Genomic DNA, 25,125 nt, shown 5'->3' with positions numbered 1-25,125 from the left:
GCAGCAGTCTGTTTCCCAGGAAAGTGTATGGTTTGGCTGTGCCCTATAGCCAGGCTCTAACAACCCCTGAGTCTGTTTAGGTTGCTGTCTCTTCAGCAAGTGTTAAGGTACAGGATGGGAGAAAAGAAAGAGAAAAAAACTCAAATGAAACAAAACACCAAGACAGAACAAAACTGAAAAAAGAACAAGAAAGGTACAGGATGGAGCAAATAGGATTTCAGAGGGTCTGGCAAGTAGAACTCCATAGGGGGAGGGTGCAGTGTCCCACAGGGTAAGGTAATTGATTTTCCCCTGCGAGGGGCTAGCTGTTCTCAAGAAAGATGGCTGCTGTGAAGCCCAGGTATATCCCGGCCTCCCAAATCCCATAGGCTCTCTCCCAAGTCTCTCTCCAGTGCCTCCCACTCCAGCCTCTCCTCACGTGAGTCCTGGCCACCTCCATTCACAGGGGTCTGAGGTGAGTAGCTGAGAACATAAAACCTGTCCTTTGCCCCTTTAAGGAAAAAAAAAGATGGTGAATTTGTCACCAGCGGTTTTCCTCTCCGCAGCAGAGAGAACCCTCATGGCCTTTCACTGCTGTTTGCTACATGGTGGGCCAGGCTCAGCACTGGTTCTCTGCTTGGGAGGCCAGTCTGTGGTCCACCTGTGTGTGCAGAGCCAGCCCCTTTAAGATGTCCCTGTGCTTCCTACCAGTCTAGGGATTATTTTTTGGCTGTCTTTGGTTACAAGTCTCATTTTCAGGTAGCATGTGGTTTAACTTGGGTAATTGTTCTCCTTTTTAATTTTATTTCCAGTCTGGTTCTGGAAAATGGTACACAATATATTCTCCCACTCCACCACCATCTCGCCAGATCCTCCTAAACTTTATTTTTTTTAATGTTATTATGAATAAAATTGGTTTTTAATTTCTTTTGAGATTATTTATTATGAGTATATAGAAACAGAAGTGATTTAAGAAATTTTTTTATTTTGCAACTTTGCTGAATTAATGTATTACTTATTCTAAATTTTTTAATGGAATCTTTAGAGTGTTCTTTGTATATAGAGCATGCACAGACATGTACACCAAAGGCAGAATGTTCATGGCTGTATTACTTATAAAAGCCAATGACTTGAATGAACCCAAAGATCTATGAATAGTAAAATGGACAAATTGTAGCAGCTTCATACAATCAGATGTTACACGGTAATGGAAATATACAACTGCTCCATGCAGTGATATAATCATACAAACATAAAAAGTCATTCTCAAAGAAATGTATACTATATATCTCCATTTAAGTTCATGAGCAAACAAGGCTAATATGTTATTTTATAACATTGCTTCTCAAAGTATGGTCCAGAGACCCCTGAGAAGTTAAGTTCTCAGAACCTTCTAGGAAATCTGTAATGTTAAACCCATTTTCATAATAATACTGAGACTTTTGTGTGTGTGTGCCTTTTTCACTTTCATTCTCTTACTCATAAGTGTCCAGTAGAGTTTTCCAGAGACTGCATGGTCTATGCTGTTGTTAGTGATTGAATGCAGAAGCAGAGGTGAAAATCCTTCTATTAAGGCAGACATTAAGGAAGTTTTCAAAGTTTGAAACAGCATCTCTACATATTTTTATGGAAAGTAGAGTTATTTATGTTGATGTATTATTTATGATAATATGTAAGTGGTTAATTATTCTTTATGTATTTTTTACATTTCTAATGTTTTATTTCTAACAGGTTAAATAGCCCACATAAACAAGAGCTCTCTGGAATTTTGGGAATTTTTTCTTGCAACCCAAAATTTGAGAAACACTATTTTCTATGATAGGATAGTGGTTACCTTTAGGTAGTAAAATGGGTTAAATGATTGGAAGGAGACCTGTGGAGGCTTCCAGAATGTTGGTAAAAGTCTTTTTTAATCCAAGCAGAGAATGCATCCATGTGTTCATTGAAAGTCTTTAAACACTATACTTTAATATGTGAAGTACTATTTGCAAATTGGCCATTGGCACACAGAAGTTACCGTACATCACCAGAAGTTAATTTTCATACCATGAGAGTTCTGTGCCGAGTATATGATGAGCTTCACAATGTTTGGAACAGTGCAGCACGTTACTTCACATTCTGGAATAGTCAGATGTATGTTGCTTGGTTTCCTGCCATAACCTATTAATGGTTTTTTAATATATCTAGAAATTTTGTATATCCTATTAATTCTTTTTTCTCACAGTGTATTTGTAACCCTCATAGGAAGAATCCTGTCCATTTTCAACATTTCAGTCACCCCGGTGATAGTGACTATGGACGTGTAGAAGCCACACATCAAGATGAGGCTGATAACCGGCCTGAATGTCCTTATGGAGAATCTTGTTACAGGTACATGACCCTGAAACAGGTGGTTGTGCTTCCTTTTCTCTGTGATCTCTGTTGTTTATTCCCTGGTGCCTGCACTTTCTCATCTCAAGCTTTTAACTTCCAGTTTTTAAACTTCCATAGAAAATAGATTTTCATTTTGCTAATACATAGGTAGGGTTATAATATTTATTTTAGATAATCCTAAATTGTTGAAGTTATTAACCTTCTAGATGCCTGCAATTTTTCCCATTTCTAACTTTCTAAAATTCAGATCATATCATTTAAAAGCTGCCAATGCTGTCCCATCCCACACTTTATCCAGACTCCTTAGTGTGACACAAATCAACTCAGGAAACCCATCTGCCTCCATCAACTCCACCATTCGTGCCGACACGTGGAACTGGATCCTGTAAGAAGCGTAAAGTTGCCTCTCTCTCCTCCATAGCATCTCGTGTCCATGGGTATCACACAGAGTAGGATTTATCTCAAGAGAGCTGTGTTTGTTTCTTTATTGGATTGTGTCCTCCTCCAGGCAGTAAGTTTCTGGACAGCAAGGACTCTTTTATCCTTGTATCTGAAACTTTGTTTAATGAATGAATGAACTTGAAATAGATTATACTCCCAAAGAAAAAGGTAATGATTCCAGTCTCAGGGAATGTTAATTCCAAAGAGCTGTTTTTCTGATAATTTTGGAATAGAGGTTACTGCACTAATGGACTTTTTGAATTTGTTGCAATTTCTATAATTGTGGTTATAGAAGGTGAAATAAAAAGGAAAGGAAGGTGAGGCTAAAAAGGAAAATAAAAAAACTTATGCCTAATCATTTGAAAAATAAGTGTTCTATTCCAGCAGAGAACATCATGCAGATAATAAGGTATTTTCATCAGCTGTGTCAATAAACTTGAAAAATTAGGAGCAATGAACAAATTCCTAGAGAATACAACTTTTAGAAAGAAATACAAGAAATGGAATAATCCTATAATGTTAGAGAAATCGAACATGTAATTAAAAAGCCTTCCACTAAAGAAATTATTTGGCATGAAAAAAGAAACAGTTTTTATACAAAATATTCTCAAAAAAGTAAAAAAGGTTATATTCTCCAACTCATTTTATGAGACAAATGTAACCTTGACACTAAAACTCAGCAAGAAAAATACAAAATGAAAAATTACAGGAAAAATGACTTTTGAACTTAGGTGTAAAAAGAACAAAAATAATTAGTTAACTGAATCAAACAATTAACAAAACAAGGATACTATACTGAGCAAATTGGGTTTGTTCAGGGAATACATGTTTTCTTTAATATTAAAAAATAATTTAATTATTCACCACATACCAGAATAAGTAGAAAATTATATAATCACTTCAACAGATAATTTTAAAAACTGACAAAATTAATTCTTTAATGATAAAAACTTATTTCAAAGTAGGGATAGAAGGAAACATCTTTAACATTATAAAGAATAGCTACAAAAAGATTATAGCAAACATTCTACTAATACTTAGAAGTGAGATGTTAAAATTTTTCTTTCTGATACCAGAAATGAGAATAATATTTCTTCCCTTAATTCTGTAGTGAAATGACTGTTCTCTGTCCCACGGGGGAAGGCCGTAGACAGCGGAGCTCACTCAGAGCTGCTCCCTTTTTTCCACATGTTGACTCGCCTCTGGTCCTGCCTGCTTTTGATAGCCACCCGTTGGCTGAAGGTTATTGTTTTTGATAGATTTATTCTGTCACTGCCAGAAGTAGAACTCTGTGTGATATAAGATAGCGCTGCTCCAGCTTTTGTTAAATGTTTGCTGACATTTTTCATCCTTTCACATTCAGCCTCTATCCTTATATTTGAAGCATGTCTTCACAAATAGCATATAATCGGTTCCTTGGTCTTATTTTTTAATCCAGTCTGATGGTCTCTGCCTTTGAGGTGTAATGCTTAGTCCAGTTACATTTAATACAATTACTGATATATTTCAGTTGCCTTTTTTCTGTTTGTTTTCTATTTGTCCTATACAATTTTTGTTCCTTTATTCTTTTCCTGGTTGGTTTTGGGTTAGTCAAGTGTTTTTCATTCTTTTTTCTTCTCCATTAACTTTTTAGTTGTATATATTTTCATTAGTTACATTAGACTTTACTTGGCATCTCTGACTTAATACAATCTCCTTTACCATTTCCCAGATCGTACAATAATCTCACATCCATTTAATCCCATTTCCTCTTCCTCTTCTGCCTTTCCTTTTTACAGTTGTCATATGTTTCCCCCTACACATGTTAACTACAAGGTATAGTTAATAATTTCTTAAATGTTAGCATCATCATTCTTTTATACTTGCTGGCATATTTGTTACTTTGGGTGCCCGTCATTCTTTCCTGAAGTTTTATGCTTTCATCTAGTATCATTTTCTTTTAGTTTTAACTTCTTTTAGTGTTTTATATAGTACAAATCTGGAAAAGAATTTTTTCAGCTTTTGTGTATCTGAAAATGGCTTTATTTATATATTTTTTGAGGGATGTATTTACTTGGTGTAGAATTTTAGATTGGCAAGTTTTGTTTCCTTTCATCTCTTAAAGGTGTCATTCTACTGACCTTGCAGTCGTAGTCTGTGTTGAAAGTACATATTGTTGCTCTTTTGTAATTAATGTGCCTTTTCTCTGGTCACTTTTAAAATTTTTGTTATTGCTTTTTGTTTCAGCAGTTTACATATGTCTAGGTATTTTTTTATTTGTATTCCTCCTGTTTTGGGTTCAGTGAGCTTTTTTGCAGGTTACTGTCTTGTTAGTTTGGGGGCATTTCTTGGCTCTTGACTCGTTAGATGTTGCTTCTGCTGTGTTCTGTCTCCTCTCTCTTTCTTCTACTCCAATTAAACATATATTACATTTTTGACAATGTCCTCCTTTTATTTCCTTTTATGCTTCAAAATGGATATTTGTTGTTTAATTGTCTAAACACTTTACTAATCCTCTTTTGTGTCTAGCCTGCTGTTAAACTCCTCTGAAGAATTTTTAACTTCAGAAACTGCATTTTTCAATTTCAAACTATCGATAATTTTTTATAGGTTCTAATTTTGATGAAATTATCCATCATTTCATTCACACTCCCTATTTTTCCCTCTTTTCAAAACATATTCTTCCCTGGCTGGTGTAGCTCCGTGGATTGAGTGTGGGCTGTGAACCAAAGTGTCACAGGTTCAATTCCCAATCAGGGCACATGCCTGGGTTGCAGGCCACAGCCCCCAGCAACCGCACATTGATGTTTCTCTCTCTCTCTCTTTCTCCCTCCCTTCCCTCTCTAAAAATAAATAAATTTAAAAAATCTTAAAAAAACATATTCTTTAACATACTTTTCTTAGGTATTTTAAAAATTGTATTTGCTGATCAACATTTCTTGATCAGTTTCTTTTATTTTGGTGATTGGTCATATTTCTCTGCTTCTTCATGTCTAAGTGATTTTTTTCTTGCAATCCTAACTTTGTTTATGAAAAGAACTGTAGAGGTTATAGATACTCGCTTCCATCGCTGAGGGTATCCCCTGTGTTTGGCAGACAGTAGCCAGGCATCTCTGTCTAGTCAGAGACTTAGATAGATAATTAGGTTGACATTTTAATAAAACTTGGTCCACCTTTGAAAAAATTGGCCTTGTTCCTTTCATTCCTCAGTGGTCATGACAATCCCATGAAACCATGGAAAGCTCTACTAGTCTCTTTTCAAATAGTGTTCCCCCACTCGCTACAAATCTTAACCTCAGCCCACACCAAGAACTGGCAAAGGCCACTAAGGAAGAAAAGAGCCAGAGAGTTTTGACTCACCTATGAAGGGCTTTTTACTCCATGGAATTTTATTTATTTATATTTTTAAAGATTTTATTTATTTATTTTTAGAAAGAGAGGGTAAGGGGGGGAGAAAAAGAGGGAGAAAAATATTGATGTGTGAGAGAAACATTGATCGGCTTCCCTTCACAGGTCCCCAACTGGGGACCTGGCCCCCAATCCAGGCGTGTGCCCTGACTGGGAATGGAACCAGTGACCTCTCAGTTCGCAGGCCAGCACTCAACCCACAGAGCCACGCTGCTTAGGGCCCTCCCTGGAGTTTTAGATAATCTAAAATTTTCATGCTCCCACAATTCTCTCACAAAAATTATTTTTATAGCTTATCAGCTTTTTTTCTATTTGTTGAAACAAGAATATTGGTTCACCATGATGTCCTACATTTTTCCCAGAAGCAAAATCTAAATGTGCCTATTCTTGAGAAGAATAAAAATGAAATACAAAGCCTTGCTAAGAATAAGGTTGCCAAAAATTGCCACCTTCATCTCATTAATCTTTTTGAAGGCGATCAGTGGGAGTAGTCAAGATAAATTACTGCAAGGCCATTGATCACATGTAGTAATAGAAACTTTCATATCTATGAATATATTTACATATACATATAGTGTATTTTTTCATCTGCTGAATTGCTTAGTGTTGTGGTTCTACTTAAAGATAAAATCTGAAGATTTTTTTCCTGTTAAGTTTGATTACAGTTCAGAGAGACTCTTGGAGAACATTACTTATGATCACTCACATCGACTGCTGTTTTACAAATAAGGGAAGGAAACTAATAAAGCTTAAATGAGTTTCCTGAGACTCCAAAGCCAGTGAGGTCAAAGCCAAGTCTCCTCCTCCTCCAGTCCAGCATTTCTCTGTGGTTCGGCCTGACCCCACCCCTATTAGTCGTGGCTTCCTAAACTATGACGCTGTTTGTCTTTTTAGACAAATGGCAAAACATTTGGCAGTTTAAAAAACCCAGGATAAGGTGCTTTGATTGAAGAACTTGTGAATTTTTCAGATAATAGAAACCCTAATTGCAGAAGCACGATACATAGTTGTATGCCCTTTCTTTTGCATTATCATTATTAGGCAAAAAAACAACAGCAATAAAAAACATGATCCAGATTTTTTGTGTCATTATTAAAAACTAATACTATGATCAATTTACTCTTTAACAACCTTTATTTATAAGAATATTTTTTAAAGATTTTATTTATTTATTTCTAGAAGGGGAAGGGAGGGAGGAAAAGGAGAGGAACATCAATGTGTGGTTGCCTCTCACGTGTCCCCTGCTGGGGACCTGGACCACAACCCAGGTATGTGCCCTGACTGGGAATTGAACCAGTGACCCTTTGGTTCACAAGCCAGCACTCAATCCACTGAGCCACACCAGCCAAGGCTATTTATAAGAATATGTATTGTTTTAGCAATGTATTGTTTAGTGCTATTTAAAAATGATTAAAGAATACAATTTAGGAGATGTAAACTTTACTCAATACTTCCTGACACAGACGACCCCCATTCAGAGAACTGCAAAATGAGGCAGGAGGACTACGTAAGATAAGAAATAGCCCTGGCTGATGTGGCTTAGTGGATTGAGCACCAGCCTGCAAACTAAAGGGTCACTGGTTCAATTCCCAGTCAGGGCATATTCGGGGGTTGCTGGCCAAGTCCCCAGTAGGGGGCGTGTGAGAAGCAACCACACATTGATGTTTCTCCCTCTCCTTCCCTCTCTGTCTAAAAACAAATTAATATAATCTTTTTTAAAAAAGATAAGTGAAAAACAGGAAAGAGAAAAATAGAAGATATTCAGTTGGCTGGATTCATGTAGTCAATCTCATTTGGAATGAGAAGGAATAAGGAAGTAAGTACACAGCCCAGAGCTGGCTTGGTGTTTAGGCATTGGCTGACTAGACAGACTGTGTTTCTAGGCAAGCACAGCATTTGCAGGGACACGAAAGTTATTTTTTGGTTGCCGATATGGCACCCCAGACAGGAATAGCTCCAGCTTGGGCCTAGATATTTATTTCAGTAGTGCTAGAATGTGAGCCTATTGTGTCAGAATGATAAAATGTTCTAATTTAGTTTCCTTAAAAGAAAGTTTTGATGTAAATTCATGCATGTTTTTCCTATAGCCACTGAGGGAAAATATTGAAATCTCACAGATTATAAAATAACACGTAAAAATCAGCCAGAAGTTATTATATTCAGGAAAATAAAAAGTATATGCAGGGTGGGGCAGAAGTGAGTTTACAGATGTTCATATGGAAGATAACATAATTAATAAATAATATAATAATAAACTATTTTGTGTGCTCACAACTGTAAACCTACTTTTGTCCCACCCTGTATATTCCAGAAGTATAGTTATGGTAAGCCTGTTTTCCATTGTGATTGACACATTTGGAAAAGAGATGAAATTTATGAACTAAAACATCTTTGTTTGCATATTGTCTTGAAAAATTTGCTTTTACAAAACAGGGTAAGAATTATTCTCAAGTAAAAACAATTATTCTCTCAATTGAAATACTAGGTTGATTTTTTATTTCTTTTGCTTCCCAGTCTTGTGGTCAAGTCCCTTGAATATGTGCAAGTCAGTTTCTCTTTCTGATATATCTAGGTGACCTCAAATGTTGTATAATACATTAAGTAATCTTAGTCTTCTACTGTGTCAGCTACCTACATTTATATGGTATTTTATTGTTTTTCCAAGTATTGTCATCTATAGTCAAAGTTTTATCACAGTACAGCAAATATAAAAACACAGCTGTACACATATGGGTTTATTTCATTTTCAGTCATTCCATCCTATGAGTAAAACAGAAAAACAGAAATGGATCACATATTAAATACATACCATAGTAAAAAATAGTTTTCCATTGCCCATGTAGTATAGGAGGTTGATATTTAGAAAGGATATTTAATTATTAAATTTAATTTTTCTAGACTACAGGCATTATTCTATTTTCTCTGACATATTTTTCAAATCTAACAAAATATCAACTTGAAAAAATCATAATTCTAATGAGCCAGTTGATGCTGTCATTTTAAGTATCTTCCCAATTACGTAACTAATTTATTCTTTTTGTGCTGTACACTGAATTCTGTCAGAAGACTAGCTCAGTTTAATGCTTTTGATTAGCCTAAGGTACTTGTCTGAATTAGAACATTAGATACTTAATATCCAGTATAACCACTTATACCTTGCCTGCCTCTGACTCATTCACTTCCTCTGGTGCGTAATAGGTTGTGTGCAATGTATTATGACTCCTGTTCTTGCTTGTTAAATTAAACACTAAACTTAGAATACATATAGACTAATATGAATGGAACCCATTTTCAATCAGTTTAGTGTAAAAATGTAAAATCAAACTCACATACATTCCCTTGGATTTACAATACCTTAGGTAGGTATTATACAACTGAAAATATTAGTGCCTTCATGTTTCTCAGAAGGCAACGCCCTACTTTATTTTAAAAATTATAATACCTTCTAAAAGGGATGAGCTAAGGAAGTGTATCAGTCATCAATTATAAGTGCCCTTATTGTAATGAATCAGCAACATGATCTCTATAGTGTGAAAGAGCAGTGCTTTGCCACAAGCAATATATCATTTTAAAAAATGCATATTTAGTATAAGTAAATTCTTTATATTTTGTTATTTCTGATTCAGGTTTATAGCTATGATATAAAATGTTTTTCTGCTATTTTTAAAAAATGTTCCAAGTTACTGTAATATTATCTTAACTGATAATATATGCATGTGTACATATCAAACTACAAGATACTAATTTTCAGAAGCCACTTAATAAAAAACAGGAACATGTATTTAGTGTAAATCCATGCTATTATATTATTTGAGGCAAAATAAATATTTCCCTCTTAGGGAAACTCTAGTTAGTTGCCTAGTAGTTGAGATTCCCAGAATTAGTCATGTGAGGCTATGAATCATTTTATTTGTAATTAAATATAATCAAAGTTGATAGTATCTTAATGCATTTTTATAGGATCTGCATATAGAGAAAGTAACCTATCAATATTTGCCATGCTTACAGTTCTTTGAACATGTGTAAGAATATGGTCTTAGAAGAAAGTACTTTAGACTAAATGTTGATCACTTGCTATACAGTTTTACATAAGACTTGGCTATAATTTTTTAAAATTCATTTAGAAATAGCATTAACCACATCAATTATATTCATATAGCCTTGACAAAACACATAGGAATGCATTCTATGGCTTTGTTTTTCTTTCTCCTTTATTTGAATATGCATTTATTTTTAAAAATCTCTTTTATTGATTATGCTATTACAATTGTTCCAATTTCCTCCCTTTGCCTCTCTCTGCCTGGTACCCCTATTCCCACCAGCAGTCACCCCCTTAGTTCCTGTCCATGGGTTGTGCATAGAAGTTCTTTGACTTCTCCAATTTTTGTACTATTCTTAACATCCCCCTGTCTATTTTGTTCCTATCGATTATGTTTCTTAGTCCCTGCACCTTTTCCCCCACTCTCCTCCACCCCCTCCTAACTAATAACCCTCCAGATGATCTCCATATCCATGATTCTGTTTCTGTTCTAGTTGTTTGCTTAGTTTGTTTTTTAGATTCAGTTGTTGATAATTGTGAATTTGTTGCATTTTAATGTCCATAGTTTTGATCTTCTTTTTCATAAATCCTTTTAAGATTTCATATAATAATGTCTTAGAGATGATGAACTCCTTTAGCTTTACCTTGTATGGGAAGCACTTTATCTGCCCTTCTATTCTAAATGACAGCTTTGCTGAGTAGAGTAATCTCAATTGTAGGTTCTTGCTTTTCAACACTTTGAATACTTCTTGCAAGCCCCTTCTTGCCTGCAAAGTTTCTTTTGAGAAATCAGCTCATAGTTTTATGGGAACTCCTTTGTAGATAACTCTCTGGTTTTCTCTTTCTGCTTTTAAAATTCTGTTTGCCTTTAACCTTTGGCATTTTAATTATGTGTCTTAGTGTGTTCCTCTTTGGGTCCAACTTGTTTAGGACTCTCTGTGCTTCCTGGACTTGTATGTCTGTTTCCTTTGCCAAATTAGGGAAGCTTTCTTTCATTATTTTTTCAAATAAGCTTTCAATTTTTTACTCATCCTCTTCTCCTTCTAGCACCTCTATATTTGGATGTTGGTAGTTGTCTCAGAGGTTCCTCAACCTCTCCTCATTTTTTGAATTCTTATTTCTTCTTTCTTTCCTGGTTGAATGCTTATTTCTTCCTTTTGTCCCAAGTTGCTGATTTGAATCCCAGCTTCCTTCTCTTCAATTGTTTATTCTATGTATATTTTTTTATTTCACTTTGTGTAACCTTCATTTCTTCCTTTATTTTTTTTGTCATACTCAATGAGTTCTCTGAGCATCCTTATAACCAGTATTTTTGAATTCTACATCTGATAGGTTGGCTATTTCTATTTCATTTAGTTCTTTTTCTAGGCTTTTTTTTCTGTTCTTTCATTTGGGCCATATTTCTTCGTCTCCACATCTCCTCAATTTAGCAGCCTCCCTGTGTTTGTTTCTCTGTATTAGGTAGAGCTGCTTCGATTCCCTGTCTTAGTAGCTTGGCTCATTGTAGAAAAGCTGGCCTGTAAATTGTGTGGGACAGAGCCTTAGGTAATTGCCAGGGTGTGGCAACCTGTTTGAGTGCTTTGTGGCTCTGTGTTGGGGAGGGCTCAGAGAGGGGACAGTGCTACCAACTGGCATCTTGAGGTTGGCCTAGGAGGAAGCTGTCTCCCGGCACTTGCTCCTTTTCCAGTCACTTCACTTTCTCCCTGTGTGCTGCTTATGCCCTTTCAGCCTTTGCCCTTGTGCTGAATCCCAAGAGGGGTGAGTTCGTATAAGTCCTAAATCCATGCAGGCCCATTAGGAGGAATCTCCTGAAAATCCAGCAGTTTTTTCCACCACCCCAAACCCCACTGGCTGGGTTTTACAGCCAGAAGTTATGGGGATTTATCTTCCTGGCACTGGAAACCTGATCAGTGTGGTCTGGCCTGGGGCTGGGATCCCTCACTCCCTAGGTATCCCTCCCAATTTTATTCACCACACATGAATGTGGGACCATCCATGTCACAGCTGCCACTGCTGCACGTCCATACCACACTGCCTCTCTGCCTGTCTCCATGTCTCTGCCCCTCCTCCCTGTCTGCATGGATGTGGCTTCTTTAAATCCTTGGTTGCTGGACTTCCATTCAGCTCAATTTTCTGATGGTTCTGGGTGTTATTTGTTTTTGAGATCTGGTTGTAGTTCTTTTTATGGTTATACAAGAAGGCAAAGTGTGTCTACCTACCCCTCCATCTTACCAGAATTCTCACTTGAATGTAGCTTCTTTAAATCCTTAGTTGTTGAACTTCCATGCAGCTTGATTTTCTGATGGTCCTGCATGATATTTGTTTTGCAGTCTAGTTGTAATTTTTCCTGTAGTTGTGCAAGGAGGCAAAATGTGTTTACCTGTGCCTCCATCTTGACCAAAAGTCTTAATATACATTCATTTTAATAATAAATTTGTTTTTCTTTGTTATATTATTAATTGCAAATATATAAGAATTTGCAGATTTCTTTTGGCATAGATAGTAAATTGTAATGATTTTCAATTAACAAGTTGACTACTTTCTATTGTGTTATGCTGGTTTACTCTTTCATTATTTAATAAAGACCATATTTGTTAATTCTTTTTTTCCTCCTAAATTTTGAGACTTAGCTATTTGATAACAAAGGTTCATGTTTTGCTTTAGGTTTTAGAATGTATAGAATTTTTAAAATGCAAGATAAATTATTTGGGAATAAAAACAAAAGCATAGTATGATCACTTATTCATTGAGCAAATATTGAGCACCTGATGTGTTAGCCACTGTTTTAGAAGCCAATGTAAACCAGTACTTCAGGTTCACTTAAAATTTTAGTATTAAGTTACCTAATCTTTGGAAGTAAACAAAAATAAAAATTATTCTGTTCTCATTACTGTTGCCCACTTAATCTTTAGGTAGCCCTTTAAGATGGAGACATGGAGAGATAATTAGAACTCAGCAGACTTGAGTTCTAGTTATGGTGATGCCAATTTTGTAGCATAACTTTGATCTTCCTGAACTTCAGTTCCTCATGAAAACATGGAAAACAGAGTTTGGATCATTTGTGCTCAGGGGTCTATACTCAATGGTGGAGAAATTTAGATCAGATGACAATTTATTCATATTCATAAAGTCGGATAAGTTAAGTTCCCGGCTACCCCTCCTTAGCTTTCTGTCCTGTCTTCTCTTCCTTTTCCCTATCTGTAGTTGTTTCAGAGTTAGAGGACTCAGCTCACTGATTTTTTTCCTTCTCTATTCTGTTCTTATTCCTTAGGTGAGCTAACTCAACTTTATGGCTCCAGACTCATATGTTTGAATACCCCCACTTGGCTATAAAATGATTAGTTCACACCACATCTGAAACTCCCAATTTCTATCAGAAAAACAATTCATTCTCAAGTGTGTCTACCTTTGTCAATGACTTCACCTTCCACAGAGTGGTTAGGCGCCCCCCAAGAAGCACTGTTGGTTCTTCTCTTTTTTCCCCCATAACTCATTCAGTCCATTGGCAGTTCTTGCCATTTCAACCTTTAAAACCCTGACCACTTCTTACATCCTCTCTCTCTATCATCTTAGTCATACCACCATCATCTCCTTCCTGGAGTATAATTCTTTTTCTTATATTGCCCTTCTATAATTTGTTTTTCACATAGCAACCAGAGTAATTCTCTAAAAATAAGTTGTATACTGTTGTTTTCTTATTCAAAACCTTCCTATAGCTTTCCACAAAACTCTACCATGTCTCACAAGTTCTCTGCTTTGATGCCCTGATGTCTTCCTTCTCTTTCATTCCCCTTGAGCTACATGAGTCTTTCTGTGTTTTTCCAACTGTCCTAGCTTGTTTCTACCCCAGCCTGAGCAGATTTAAAGACATTTTTTATTTCCTTTTCCTGAAGTATTCTTCCTTCAGATATGTATTGTTATTCACATACCTATATCATTAAAATCAGAAATATTTTGGAAAATGTATATTTTTAAATCTAACAGCTCACAAAAACCTGGTATGGTTTTGAGTATGGAGCTCTATGTTTAGAACACAAAGATTACTGTTAATAATTAACAACAATGCAAAAAAACCACAGAAAGGATTTTGAGGCCTGCTGAGTTATAGAAAATGACATTTGTGAAAAACATTGATATAAATCTTTTATGAATGAACTCTGAGTAAGTATTTCCATTCATTATTAGAAAAAAGTCCTTGGTAGAATTTGGCATTGTCCTTGGAAGTTATTTCAAATGCTCATAAGCCCCCAAAGGACCATGCAGAATTGCTACTTAGCTTTAACCCAGGGCTATATGAAAGAGACATTCTGCCTTGTTATGAAATAACTGATTTTTAAAAATGGAATATGCATGGGCAAATGTTGGAAAATGTTCTATAAATTTGTGAAGTATGATTGGGGGAATATTCAACCACAATAATTGTATATATTATTGAAGGCAAAACTCAGCTATTTAGTATTAATTGGCAATTATTTACTTTTACTGGCACAGTTTTCAAACATTGTTGGCTATCTTAAAGTAAAATTGATTTCTATTTCTATAAAAATAGCTGACACTTGTAAAGCCTTAATAGCCTGCAAGTGTTTATACACATTACTTCATTTAACCCTTGGAACAACCTTGTGTGAAGTGGGCACTATTATCCCTGCTTTGCAGATTTGGAAAGGGAGGCGTGGTTCATAGGACTTCCATTGAATCACATATCCTGTAAACGGTATAGTTTGAGTGCAGACCTAGGTCTTCTGATCCCAAAACCAGAGCCCCTTCCACAACACAATGCTTAAGTTGAACAAGCCAGATGAGAACAGGTGTCAGACACAGTGGCGTCTATCTCTTAAGCATTTGTGAAGGACTCTGTGTTCCTTGTTGACCTGAGTGATTGATTGACTAGAGCTAAGTGTCTTCTGATGCTGAGCAGTCAGTATTTCGGGAACCTGATTGAAGCAGAGTCTGCTTAATAGGACTGTTAGATTTTCATCGTTTCCTGGCGAAGTAATGTGAATTGTTGATGGCAGGAAATTCTAACTTATTTTAGCCGTAGGTTTGTGTAAAAAGGTTCAGTGGGTACTTTGATTATTATCTTTATAGGTGTGAGGGCAAAGCAATTGCACCACATTGACATTCTTCTGAACCTAATGACAATAGGGATTTGCTGGCCTATTCCAATAGAACAACTGTCTTTCAAAGAGTAGACTTCTGAAAACATCAGGATCTATGAATTGCCATTTACTAAAAAAATACAAGTATTAGCCCTGGCTGGTGTAGCTCAGTGGATTGAGTGCGGGCTGTGAACCAAAGTATTGCAGGTTTGATTCCCAGTCAGGGTACATACTTGGTTTGCAGGCCATGACCCCCAGCAACCACACATTGATGTTTCTCTCTCTCTCTATCTCCCTCCCTTCCCTCTCTAAAAATAAATAAATAAAATCTTTTTTAAAAATACAAGTACTAACATTAACTGAAGAAAACTTACTATCAGTCTAGAAATTAGTAGAAACTTTTCTATTCTCTACCCAAGGAGAATTTTAACCTTTAGTTTGTATTGCAAATGATCCTTGACAGTTCTTTTCAACAATCATTTTCCTAAGAAATAATAGGTAGCAAAAACAAGTGTCTCTTTTCCCTATTAAATAGAAAAATGTAAAATATTTCATCATTTTGGAAACTAATGTAAAAGCTTAATTTTAAAAACTTTTTTGAAGGAAAATGGTGATTATATTGTAGTGGATAAATTTATGAAAAAAAAATTTGAATGCCATCTTCTGAAAGACACTTGTGTACTTACTATAGAAGATATAAGGGAAAAAGTGTAAGAAAAACCTCATTCCCTCCAGCAGCTCATTTGACAGATGATAGAGATGACACACACACACACACACACAAACACACACACACACATTTGTGTTGAAAATTAGATGACAGTATACCACAGAAATTATGTGGTAGGCACCGAGTGGTAGATGAAGATAGCACATTCTGGAGGTTGCTGGTGATTATCAAACTTGCTTTCCTGAGCAAACTGTGTAGATAAGAGTAATATTCTTGGCAGAAAGGCCATGAGCAGGTGCCTATCAATGGAAAAGAAGCAAAAACTACTCCTTGAGAGTAGAAATGAAGGATTGGGGTGCAAATAAAAGCTGGTGATGAGATTGTAAGGGACCTTGAAGGAGAGGATAATATAAGAACTTAACATTCAGAATATTTTTTTCTTTCTTTTTTCTTTACTCTTCACCTGAGGATATACTTTATTGATTTTTAGAGAAACGGGAAGAGGGAGAGAGGCAGAGAGACAGACAGACAGACATTGATGTGAGGGAGAAGCATCAATCCGTTGCCTCCTTACACACCCTGACTGGGGATTGAACCTGCAACCTTTTGGTGTATGGGATGACACTCCAACTAAGCCACCTGGCCAGAGTCAGAATGTTTTTCACATTTAAATTGCTATGTAAACAAAACATGTCTAAAATTTTTTAAGTGCAAAAGCATGTGATGTATCATCTTTTCCTTTTTGGCTCATTTTCTATTAAAGTCCATTTATTCTGTCATATTTATCATCAACAAAGAATAAAATATATTTGAAAATATCCCAAACAGCAAACTTCTGAATCTGTCACAGAGGATATTTTTTCTTCATCTTTAATGAAATAGCTAGCAAAAACTTTACTAATAATAATAAATACTTTTGTTTTAAACTGGAAGTTTGGTCTTTAAGTTAAATGTGGAAAAATATCAGTTCAATTAGTTTCTTTCAGGTCTACATTGCAGTCTTATGCCTGTCTTTTTATGAAAATAGCAAGTTCTCCTAGGGAAGGATGGAAACCATTAGCAGAGCCTCGAAGAAGTAACTTTCCCCCTCTAATGCAGATGAAAATACGCAGCTAAAAGATGGAGCTAAAAATATTTTCTTCTTCTGAGTACAAAGTTTCATAAGACATTTTCCTTTTGTTCTTTATGGAATATACAAATTTAAAATGCTTTCCCTATGCATTTATTCTGAAATGGCTTGGCTTTCCCTCGGCAGTATGTGAGGTTAGGCTGTGTCGGTGGGGCCTGTGAGAGCAGCTGGGGATGTGGGGCAAGACAGTGGAGAATGGGAACTGCCCTCTGCAGCTTGAAGGTTGAACCATTATCTCCTCCATCACCACCTGTTTTCTGTACTGCGTCTGTGCTTTCCCTTCTTTAAGTTACTCTCCCTTTCAGCCTCTCAAGCCTGACAACTGATGTCAGCAGTCTTTTTTAACTGCTATTTGGTACAGAAGCTGTACTGGTCTCTGTTGGCTCCCCTGCTTCTGTTTCTGTGCTTGTTTTTAAAGATTGACATTTAGTTACTTGAGGGTTTCTAATGCAGGCTTTGAAGGAGATTCCCATAGCAACCAGTTAAGACCCTGATCTTATTTAATTTTTCAATAACTCTGCTGTGTTAAGGGCAAAGCAGGAAAAGATAGGACTGCTTGGAACCTGAAGCAAACATGTATTAAAAAGAAGAAAAAGCCTTTAAATTTCAGATGACTATAAACAGATACTAATGAGAATTCTGTGTCGAATGTTAACACTTGAAGAATCTTACTGAAGGCATATGGGATTTCAGTGTACTCTCTTACCACTTTCCAGTAGGTTTGAATTTGTCTGAAAATAAAAGGTTACCAGTTTTAAAAATAATCTCAAATGACCACCAACCTTTTCCTAAGTTACTGATGAAGAATACTTCTGGTGTTCCTGTCTCTCATTTTCTGGTCCTCCTCCCCGATGTCCAGCACTAGTTGTACTTTCGTAAAGACCGAGTTAAACAAACCACTGACCAGCATCAGCGCATTCAGTGAGGAAAGACTGTTCTACAAACCATCCTACAGCTTAGTCACTGCAGCTCTCCTCATCACAGGAAAGCTGTCCAGTTTGTTTCTCTCAACTCTGAAGTTTCTTTTCCATCAAAAAGTGTAATTTGAGCCCTGGCTGGCATAGCTCAGTGGATTGAGTGCGGGCTGCGAACCTAAGTGTCGCAGGTTCGATTCCAAGCCAGGGTACATGCCTAGGTTGCAGGCCATAACCCCCAGCAACCGCACATTGATGTTTCTCTCTCTCTCTCTCTCTCTCTCTCTCTCTCTCTCTTCCTCCCTTCCCTCTCTAAAAAATAAATGAATAAAATCTGAAAAAAAAGAATACCAAAAAAAGAAAAAAACTATTAAAAAAGTGCAATTTGGGTTAATTATGCCAAATGCACAATCTTTGGTAGAATCTGTTTTCCGCTTTTCAAAACTATTAAGTTGTGACCTTGATTAACTGGTGGTTGCACTCTTGTTCTGTGTTCAACACTCATATTGTACAAGTTACCAATAAAGAAGAAATGTTAGCAACAAGAACTGTCACTGACCCCTGACACAGGGCCTGGCATGTACTAAGTGTCCTGTGACCATTTCTTGACCCAATAATGGATGATTGAGTGGCTAACATTAGTTACTTACCCCCTGCCATGAATAAGGCCTTAGTGTGCGTTTCTCACTCATCCTCACAACAGCTTCATGTGAACTGTACACGTCAGCACATGTCTCCTGTCAGTACACCCCAGCTCTCCTTTATCCGGTCCCTCTGAGAGGTGGGTGCCCATCAGGTGGATGCTGATCACCTGTTACTGCTTTGGATTTTACCTGCTTGAGCAGTTTTGCACTATCTGGAGAATGTCTTGTGTATACACATATAGTATGCCCAAGCATTTGTTTAACTAATAAAACACTAGAAGCAATCATAAGTTTATATAATCATAAGTAGATATCAAACAGTAGTTTCTGTTTGACTTTGGAATATGTTACATTAATTTCTCAACACAAACCAACTTTCCTGTTTTTGTTTTTGTTTTTTTTTTTTTTTTCATAAAAATTGATTGGTGTTCTTTGAAGAAACATGACTTAAATGCTCTTATCTTTGGATTCAAGGAGAGCCTTAAAAGTATCCTTTTAGATATTATACAACAAATAAACGAATTTGATATTTTGTGCTTTATATTTTATATACTATTTACATTGTATTTTTATGTATGTAATATATGACATTAACATCTTAGAAATAAAATATATATAAATATAAAATATAAAATAAAATAAAAAATAGTTCACCTTGGGAGTGTGATAGATTCTGTCTGTCTCACACTGTTGTTCTGTAGAGTGTAAGCCATGAGGACAGAACTTCGTTTGCTTCGTTCTGGATGAACCACTCCGTCTGTTCATCCAGAAACGTGCCCGGCATCGGCGAACGCTGGAATCAGAAAGCAGGTGCTTTGCACGGTGCGGTGACCGCAGTCAGCAGCCGGGGAAAAGCAGATGCTTTTCAACATGAGGCTTATTGGGATTTAATTTTCTATGCAACTTAGTGAATATTCTAGTTAAATTAAAATCGTCATTAATTTTTAGTGACTAGAAAACTAGTCACTGGTTTTCTAAAATAAGAATTTTTGGCTTCTTTTCTTTCTTTTTTTTTTTTCAGGAAGAATCCTCAGCACAAGATAGAATACAAACACAGTACACTTCCAGGTGAGTAATTTTACTTCAGGAAATTGAAAATGAAGCCTTCAAATTAATATCTTATTAAACCTAATTACAGTTTCTAATTGTTAGGATTTTTTTTTCAAAATTTCCTCTGTGAATTTGTTGAATTGCTCATTTTAATGATTTTTCTTAGATTAAAAAATATAATTTTAATATAGTGGATGTTTTCTACAATCGTTATATAACAATATGTATTTGTTCTTGCACCTGTTAGGATTATTTTCTTTGTAAGTACCTGAAAACAAAATTTCAAATTGGTCAAAATGGTAAAGAGAACTTACTGACTAATCTCATTGAAAAGTCCAAACACAGGGCTGCATTTAGACATAACTTATGCTCTGGCTCGTTAGTATTATCAGTAATGTCACCAATGACACAATTTCCTTCCATCGTTCTGTTTTTGGAGGGATCATTATTGTCCAACACTGGCGTCTCTCCCCACCCTCATTCAGTATGTTGATAAGCACCCACTTCTACATCTAAGGAGAGAGAGAGAGAATGGACAACTCTGACTCCAACTCTACCTGGGAAAAATCATAAAATTCACTTTTTTTACTGGCTTAGATTACATTCTTTTGAACCATTCACTATGGCTACTGATGAGTTTATACCAGCCCTGGAACCAGGGTAGAGTCACCTCCTTGAAGAGCCACGGGGATCCCCACTGGAAACTGAAGTTTTGGGGGAGGGCGGAGGAGGGGGAATAGTCACTAGTCAAGCAATATCAACTGTTCTTCAGTCCTGTTTACATCAGTCTGTTTTACCTTCTGTTTCTCCTGCTTCCGAACTCCATTATTTCTTTCCCTTTAACAAATTCTGGCTTCTCTGTATCACTGGCAGAGGCCAGTTCCGCACAGGAGATTTCTGCCCACAGAGTGAGAGAATGAAATGCATACTCTCCAGGCTCTGCCCACATGCATGTGTATGTGTATAAACACAACCAACTTGCCGCTAAGTGATAAAATAATTAAATTCACCATGGGAAACTCCACTGGATATTTCTGACTGAAAGACGTTTTTGGACTTTGGTAATCCAGACACCAGTATACTCATGTTATCTGAGCTAGTGTGTGTGGAGACTATGTGTTACACGTTAGGCTTTTTGACTGAGGCTGTATTTAGTGATGTAGCATGTATGGTTGTTAACTTCCTTCCCAGCACCAATGTAATAATATTGATTAAAATATATTTTATTGGTGAAGTTTAGCAGTGTTCCATGAAAAGAACATTGGACACATCTGTGAATCCTCACAGCAGTAGGAACCACTCTCCTAAATACTATCAATATGTGTCACAGTTAAAAACACCCGAATTTTCTTTGAAGAGTCTGTTTGAGGTATCTTTTGTATGAAGAACATATTTTTTAGAACAATTAATTTTTTAAGAAAATCATTTTATTTCATTGGAAGGACAATTTTTTACACAGCAGTTTAGCCTTATTTTGTAATGTACTTTCAAGGGTTGTTATGTGTCAGTTTAACTAAAACATCTCTTCCTACTCTAAAGCCTATAAATTAAGGTTTCTGGAATATTTCAAATGCTAGTTTTAATCTTAAGGTCTCATATTTTTTAATTAGCAATATCTGACACAGATTTCTAACATACTTATTTCCAAAATCCTTAAAGTCTAACATTACCCAAGATCTTAATCTTATCTATTCACCGGTCCATTTACTCACACATACATTATGTGTCTAACAAGTGAGCAGAGTTACAGAGAGACAGGACCACAGGTAGAGCTCCACCTGCTAGGGGTGAGATGCTCTAACAGGGGTGTCCAACCCGTGGCCCAACACAAAATTGAATGCGGCTCAACACAAAATTGTAAACTTACTTAAAACATTATAAGATTTTTTTTTCATTAGTGTTTGTGTATTTAACATGTGGCCCAAAACAATACTTTTTCTTCCAGTGTGGCCCAGAGACGCCAACAGTTTGGACACCTCTGCCAGGTAAAACCCGGGAGCCAAGAGAAGGAGCCCTTGGTGCCGGGGTTATCAGGGTACACTAGAGGTGGGGGTTTTAAGTTAAGTTGGTCTTTAAGGTGGTAGGAATTCGATCCTCTTTGTGTTGTAGCTTGTGGTGGGTGGGTCAGGACATCCCAGACAAAGGGAAGAAATAGATCAATCAAGGAAATCAAGGTATAAAAATGGTAAGTTGTGTTTGGAGTTAACAAGTGATCGGTTTAATGGACATGGAGCCTCTGTAGTCCCTGTGGGTGATACTAAAAGGATGTATTGAGGCCAGATTGTGCAGTGGAAGCTCTCAAAGGCTAGAACACAGTTGTGGATGCATCAGCAAGTAATGGTGAACTAGTGTTTCACCAAAGGGAAGCTGGCGATGCCGAACAGTCTGTCTGAGTTAGTGTGGGAGAAGCATGCGGATTAGTTAGGTCATTGAATAAGGGGCCAGAACTAGGCCACTACGAGAGCACAAAGGTGGGATTGGATAAAAGTGATATTTTGAAGCAGGAATCAATAAGATTTGCCAACTGAGGGAATAGGAGTGAGGCAGGATTATAGTACAAATTGTCGGGAGACTGGGGATAACATTTACACGTAATCAAGATCAGAAGGAAGGACTGTGTAGGTTTTTTAAAATTCAAACATAGAGTGGGATATCATAACCACATAATGAGACAACGTAATTTAATATAATACCATGTACCAAGGTATAGTATTTCATGGTATAGAATAGCTACATAAACTCTTACTATTTCATTTCTAATTTGTAGCACTCCTGAAACATTCAGTCTATAAGGTTCTTCCACATATGTCACAATTTCTGTAGTGTGTTCTGTTTTTGCAGGTGTGACTGCTCTCATCCCTTAAGCTTCTTGTGTATCTCATTGGTTTAAAATTTCACCAGCTTTCCATACTTTTACTAAGTGCTGTGGTTTTGGCACAAGATATTGAACACAAGAGTAGTCAGTGCCAGGAAATTGTTATTTTATATGTCTATTTTAGCTATCTTACCCATCGACAGCATTTAAAAGAAATTATCTCCAGCATTTTATCACCTGATTATTAGAGACATTCTTTCTGGCTCTTATTATTATGTAATATGCATTATTATTCTAGGTAATCAGTACCATTCATGGTTGAAAATTTGCAATGTTATACTAATAGTAATTTTAAAACTTCTCTGCTTCTGCAATTGTATGTACACATGTTCTTATGTATTTTTTTTCTCCACAAGTAAAACCCAAAAGATCAAAAAAGAAAGTTCTTAAGAAAGGTTAGTGGAACTTAAATATAATTGTATAAACTGCTACTTAGTGTGGAGAAAACTAAGAGGCTTTAGAATATGAAATAGGCCAGAACAACAGTATTTTTTAAAAAGAAATAAACTTCATGTATAATACAGTAGATCAGAATTACACAAACTGCTTTTTCAAAGCTAAAATATGAGTATCCAACTAGCAGCTTGGTACATTAGAAAGATGAGTCTTTACTTGTTAAATGAAGCATTTAAAAAACTGCTTATTCTTGTAGCATGTAGTAAATATGTATCTTTAGAGATATTGGCCTAAATATTTTTTATGTAATGAAAATTAGTACCCTAGTTTGGTGATTTTTAACCTTTTTTATCCTCATTGCACACAAACCAATTACTAAAATTCTGTGGCACACCAAAAAATATATATTTTTTGCTGATCTGACAAAAAATAGATACAATTTTGAGTTGTTCACATTGGATAACCGTTGTGTTGGCTGTCGTCATTTTTTAATTCAACAGTCTAAAGGAAAAGAGGTCAGTGCCCCTGAAATAGTCAGTCATTGCATGTTTTAAAAATTTTTATGGCACACCAGTTGAAAATTGCTGCCCTAGTTAGTCTTAATATTTACTGGGGGAAAAAAGGAGAATAAAACCTGAGGAATTATCAATTTTAAGCAATAAATCTGCCATGAGGCAGCTGTCACCTTGCATACCATGTATAAAGTACACACATCACACAAGGCCATATTAACCAGAAAAATACCATTTGCTTCTTTTTTAAATTTTTATTTATTTATTTATTTATTTATTTATTTTTAGAGAGGGAAGGGAGGGAGAAAGAGAGAGAGAGAGAGAAACATCAATGTGCGGTTGCTGGGGGTCATGGCCTGCAACCCAGGCATGTGCCCTGACTGGGAATCGAACCTGTGACACTTTGGTTCGCAGCCCGTGCTTAATCCACTGAGCTACGCCAGCCAGGGCCCATTTGCTTCTTTAAAAAAGTGTTTATATCTATCAAATCATCATTTACATTTGATATTTACATTTACACATTCATGTTCTTTTAAATTCCAATAGATTTCCACAGAACTAGTTTGATGCTATTAAAATAGCCTATATATAACATCTTCTGATATTACCATTAGCTTATTTGAAATATAACTGTAGATTGTGTCTGAACAGTCAGAAGTGAGCTTATTTTTTCTAAATCAAGGTGAGTTTTTCTCCTTGAGGTTTATTTTCTTTCTCTTAAATCATGCTATTTAAGTGAAAAACAAGGACCTACAACCTAGATTACTCTATCCAGCAAAGCTAATTGAAAGGCAAATAAAGTGCTTCCTAGACAAGGTAAAGCTAAAGGAGTTCATCATCACCAAGCCCTTATTATATGAGATGTTAAAGGGTCTTATTTAAGAAAAAGAAGAAGATCAAAACTGTGAATATTTAAATGACAACAAATTCACAGCTCTAAACAGCTGAACCTAAAAAACAAAACAAACTAAGCAAACAACTATAACAGGAACAGACTCATAAATGTGGACGTCATTTGGAGGGTAATCAGCTGGGATGAGGAAGAGGGAAAGGGGAGAAATGGTACAGGGATCAAGAAGCATAATTGGGTAGGTAAAAATAAGGGGATGTTAAGAACAGTATAGGAAATGGCGAAGCCAAAGAACTTACATACATGACCCGTGGGCACGAACAAAGGGGAGGATTGCTGGAAAGAATGGGAGTGCCAGGCGGAGGGTGGCAAAGGGGGAAAAATTGGGACAATTATAATAGCATAATCAATAAAATATACTTTAAAAGAGTCAAAAGAGACACATAAAAAAAACTTTGTTGGGTGAGGGGGATGGACAACCACGTAAGAACAACAATAACCAGCATCAGGAAAATGACGAACATTCTAGGTGAAGGACAGGAAGCCTTGTGATCATCTGAAGGAAGAGTGTGCCAGGCAGCAGGAATGGTGACTTCAAAAGCCCTGGAGGTGATCATGTTTGAACTATTCAAGAAGCAGCAAAGAGAGGGTAGAAATGAACAAAGAGAATAAGGGTGAAAGGTAAGATCAGAAAAGCCATCAGTAGGCCAGTTCTGTAGGGTCTTGGAGGCACAGTTCTACAAGTTAAGGACTTTTAGATTTTATTC

At 36.3% G+C, this 25,125-nt stretch overlaps 1 protein-coding gene across 3 annotated transcripts in view; it reads left to right on the top strand.

Annotated features, from left to right (window-relative positions):
* The window catches only part of APLF (aprataxin and PNKP like factor), a 97,880-nt gene that overhangs the window by 70,419 nt on the left and 2,336 nt on the right, over positions 1–25,125 (top strand). For 2 of the 3 annotated variants that reach the window (XM_045827797.1, XM_045827796.1), the window contains exons 8-9: positions 2,224–2,349; positions 19,697–19,743. In XM_045827797.1, the coding sequence (XP_045683753.1) occupies positions 2,224–2,349; positions 19,697–19,743 (173 nt within the window). Of the gene's footprint in view, positions 1–2,223; positions 2,350–19,696; positions 19,744–21,670; positions 21,711–25,125 lie in introns of all 3 variants that reach the window. The other variant, XM_045827798.1, reaches the window with a different exon arrangement.

The sequence above is a fragment of the Phyllostomus hastatus genome, unplaced genomic scaffold, assembly GCF_019186645.2.
Source record: "Phyllostomus hastatus isolate PE091 unplaced genomic scaffold, TTU_PhHast_1.1 phas_scaffold_78, whole genome shotgun sequence".
NCBI lineage: Eukaryota > Metazoa > Chordata > Mammalia > Chiroptera > Phyllostomidae > Phyllostomus > Phyllostomus hastatus.
The sequence above is the reverse complement of the archived record's forward strand: the minus strand, read 5'-3'. Positions and strand labels throughout refer to the sequence as shown.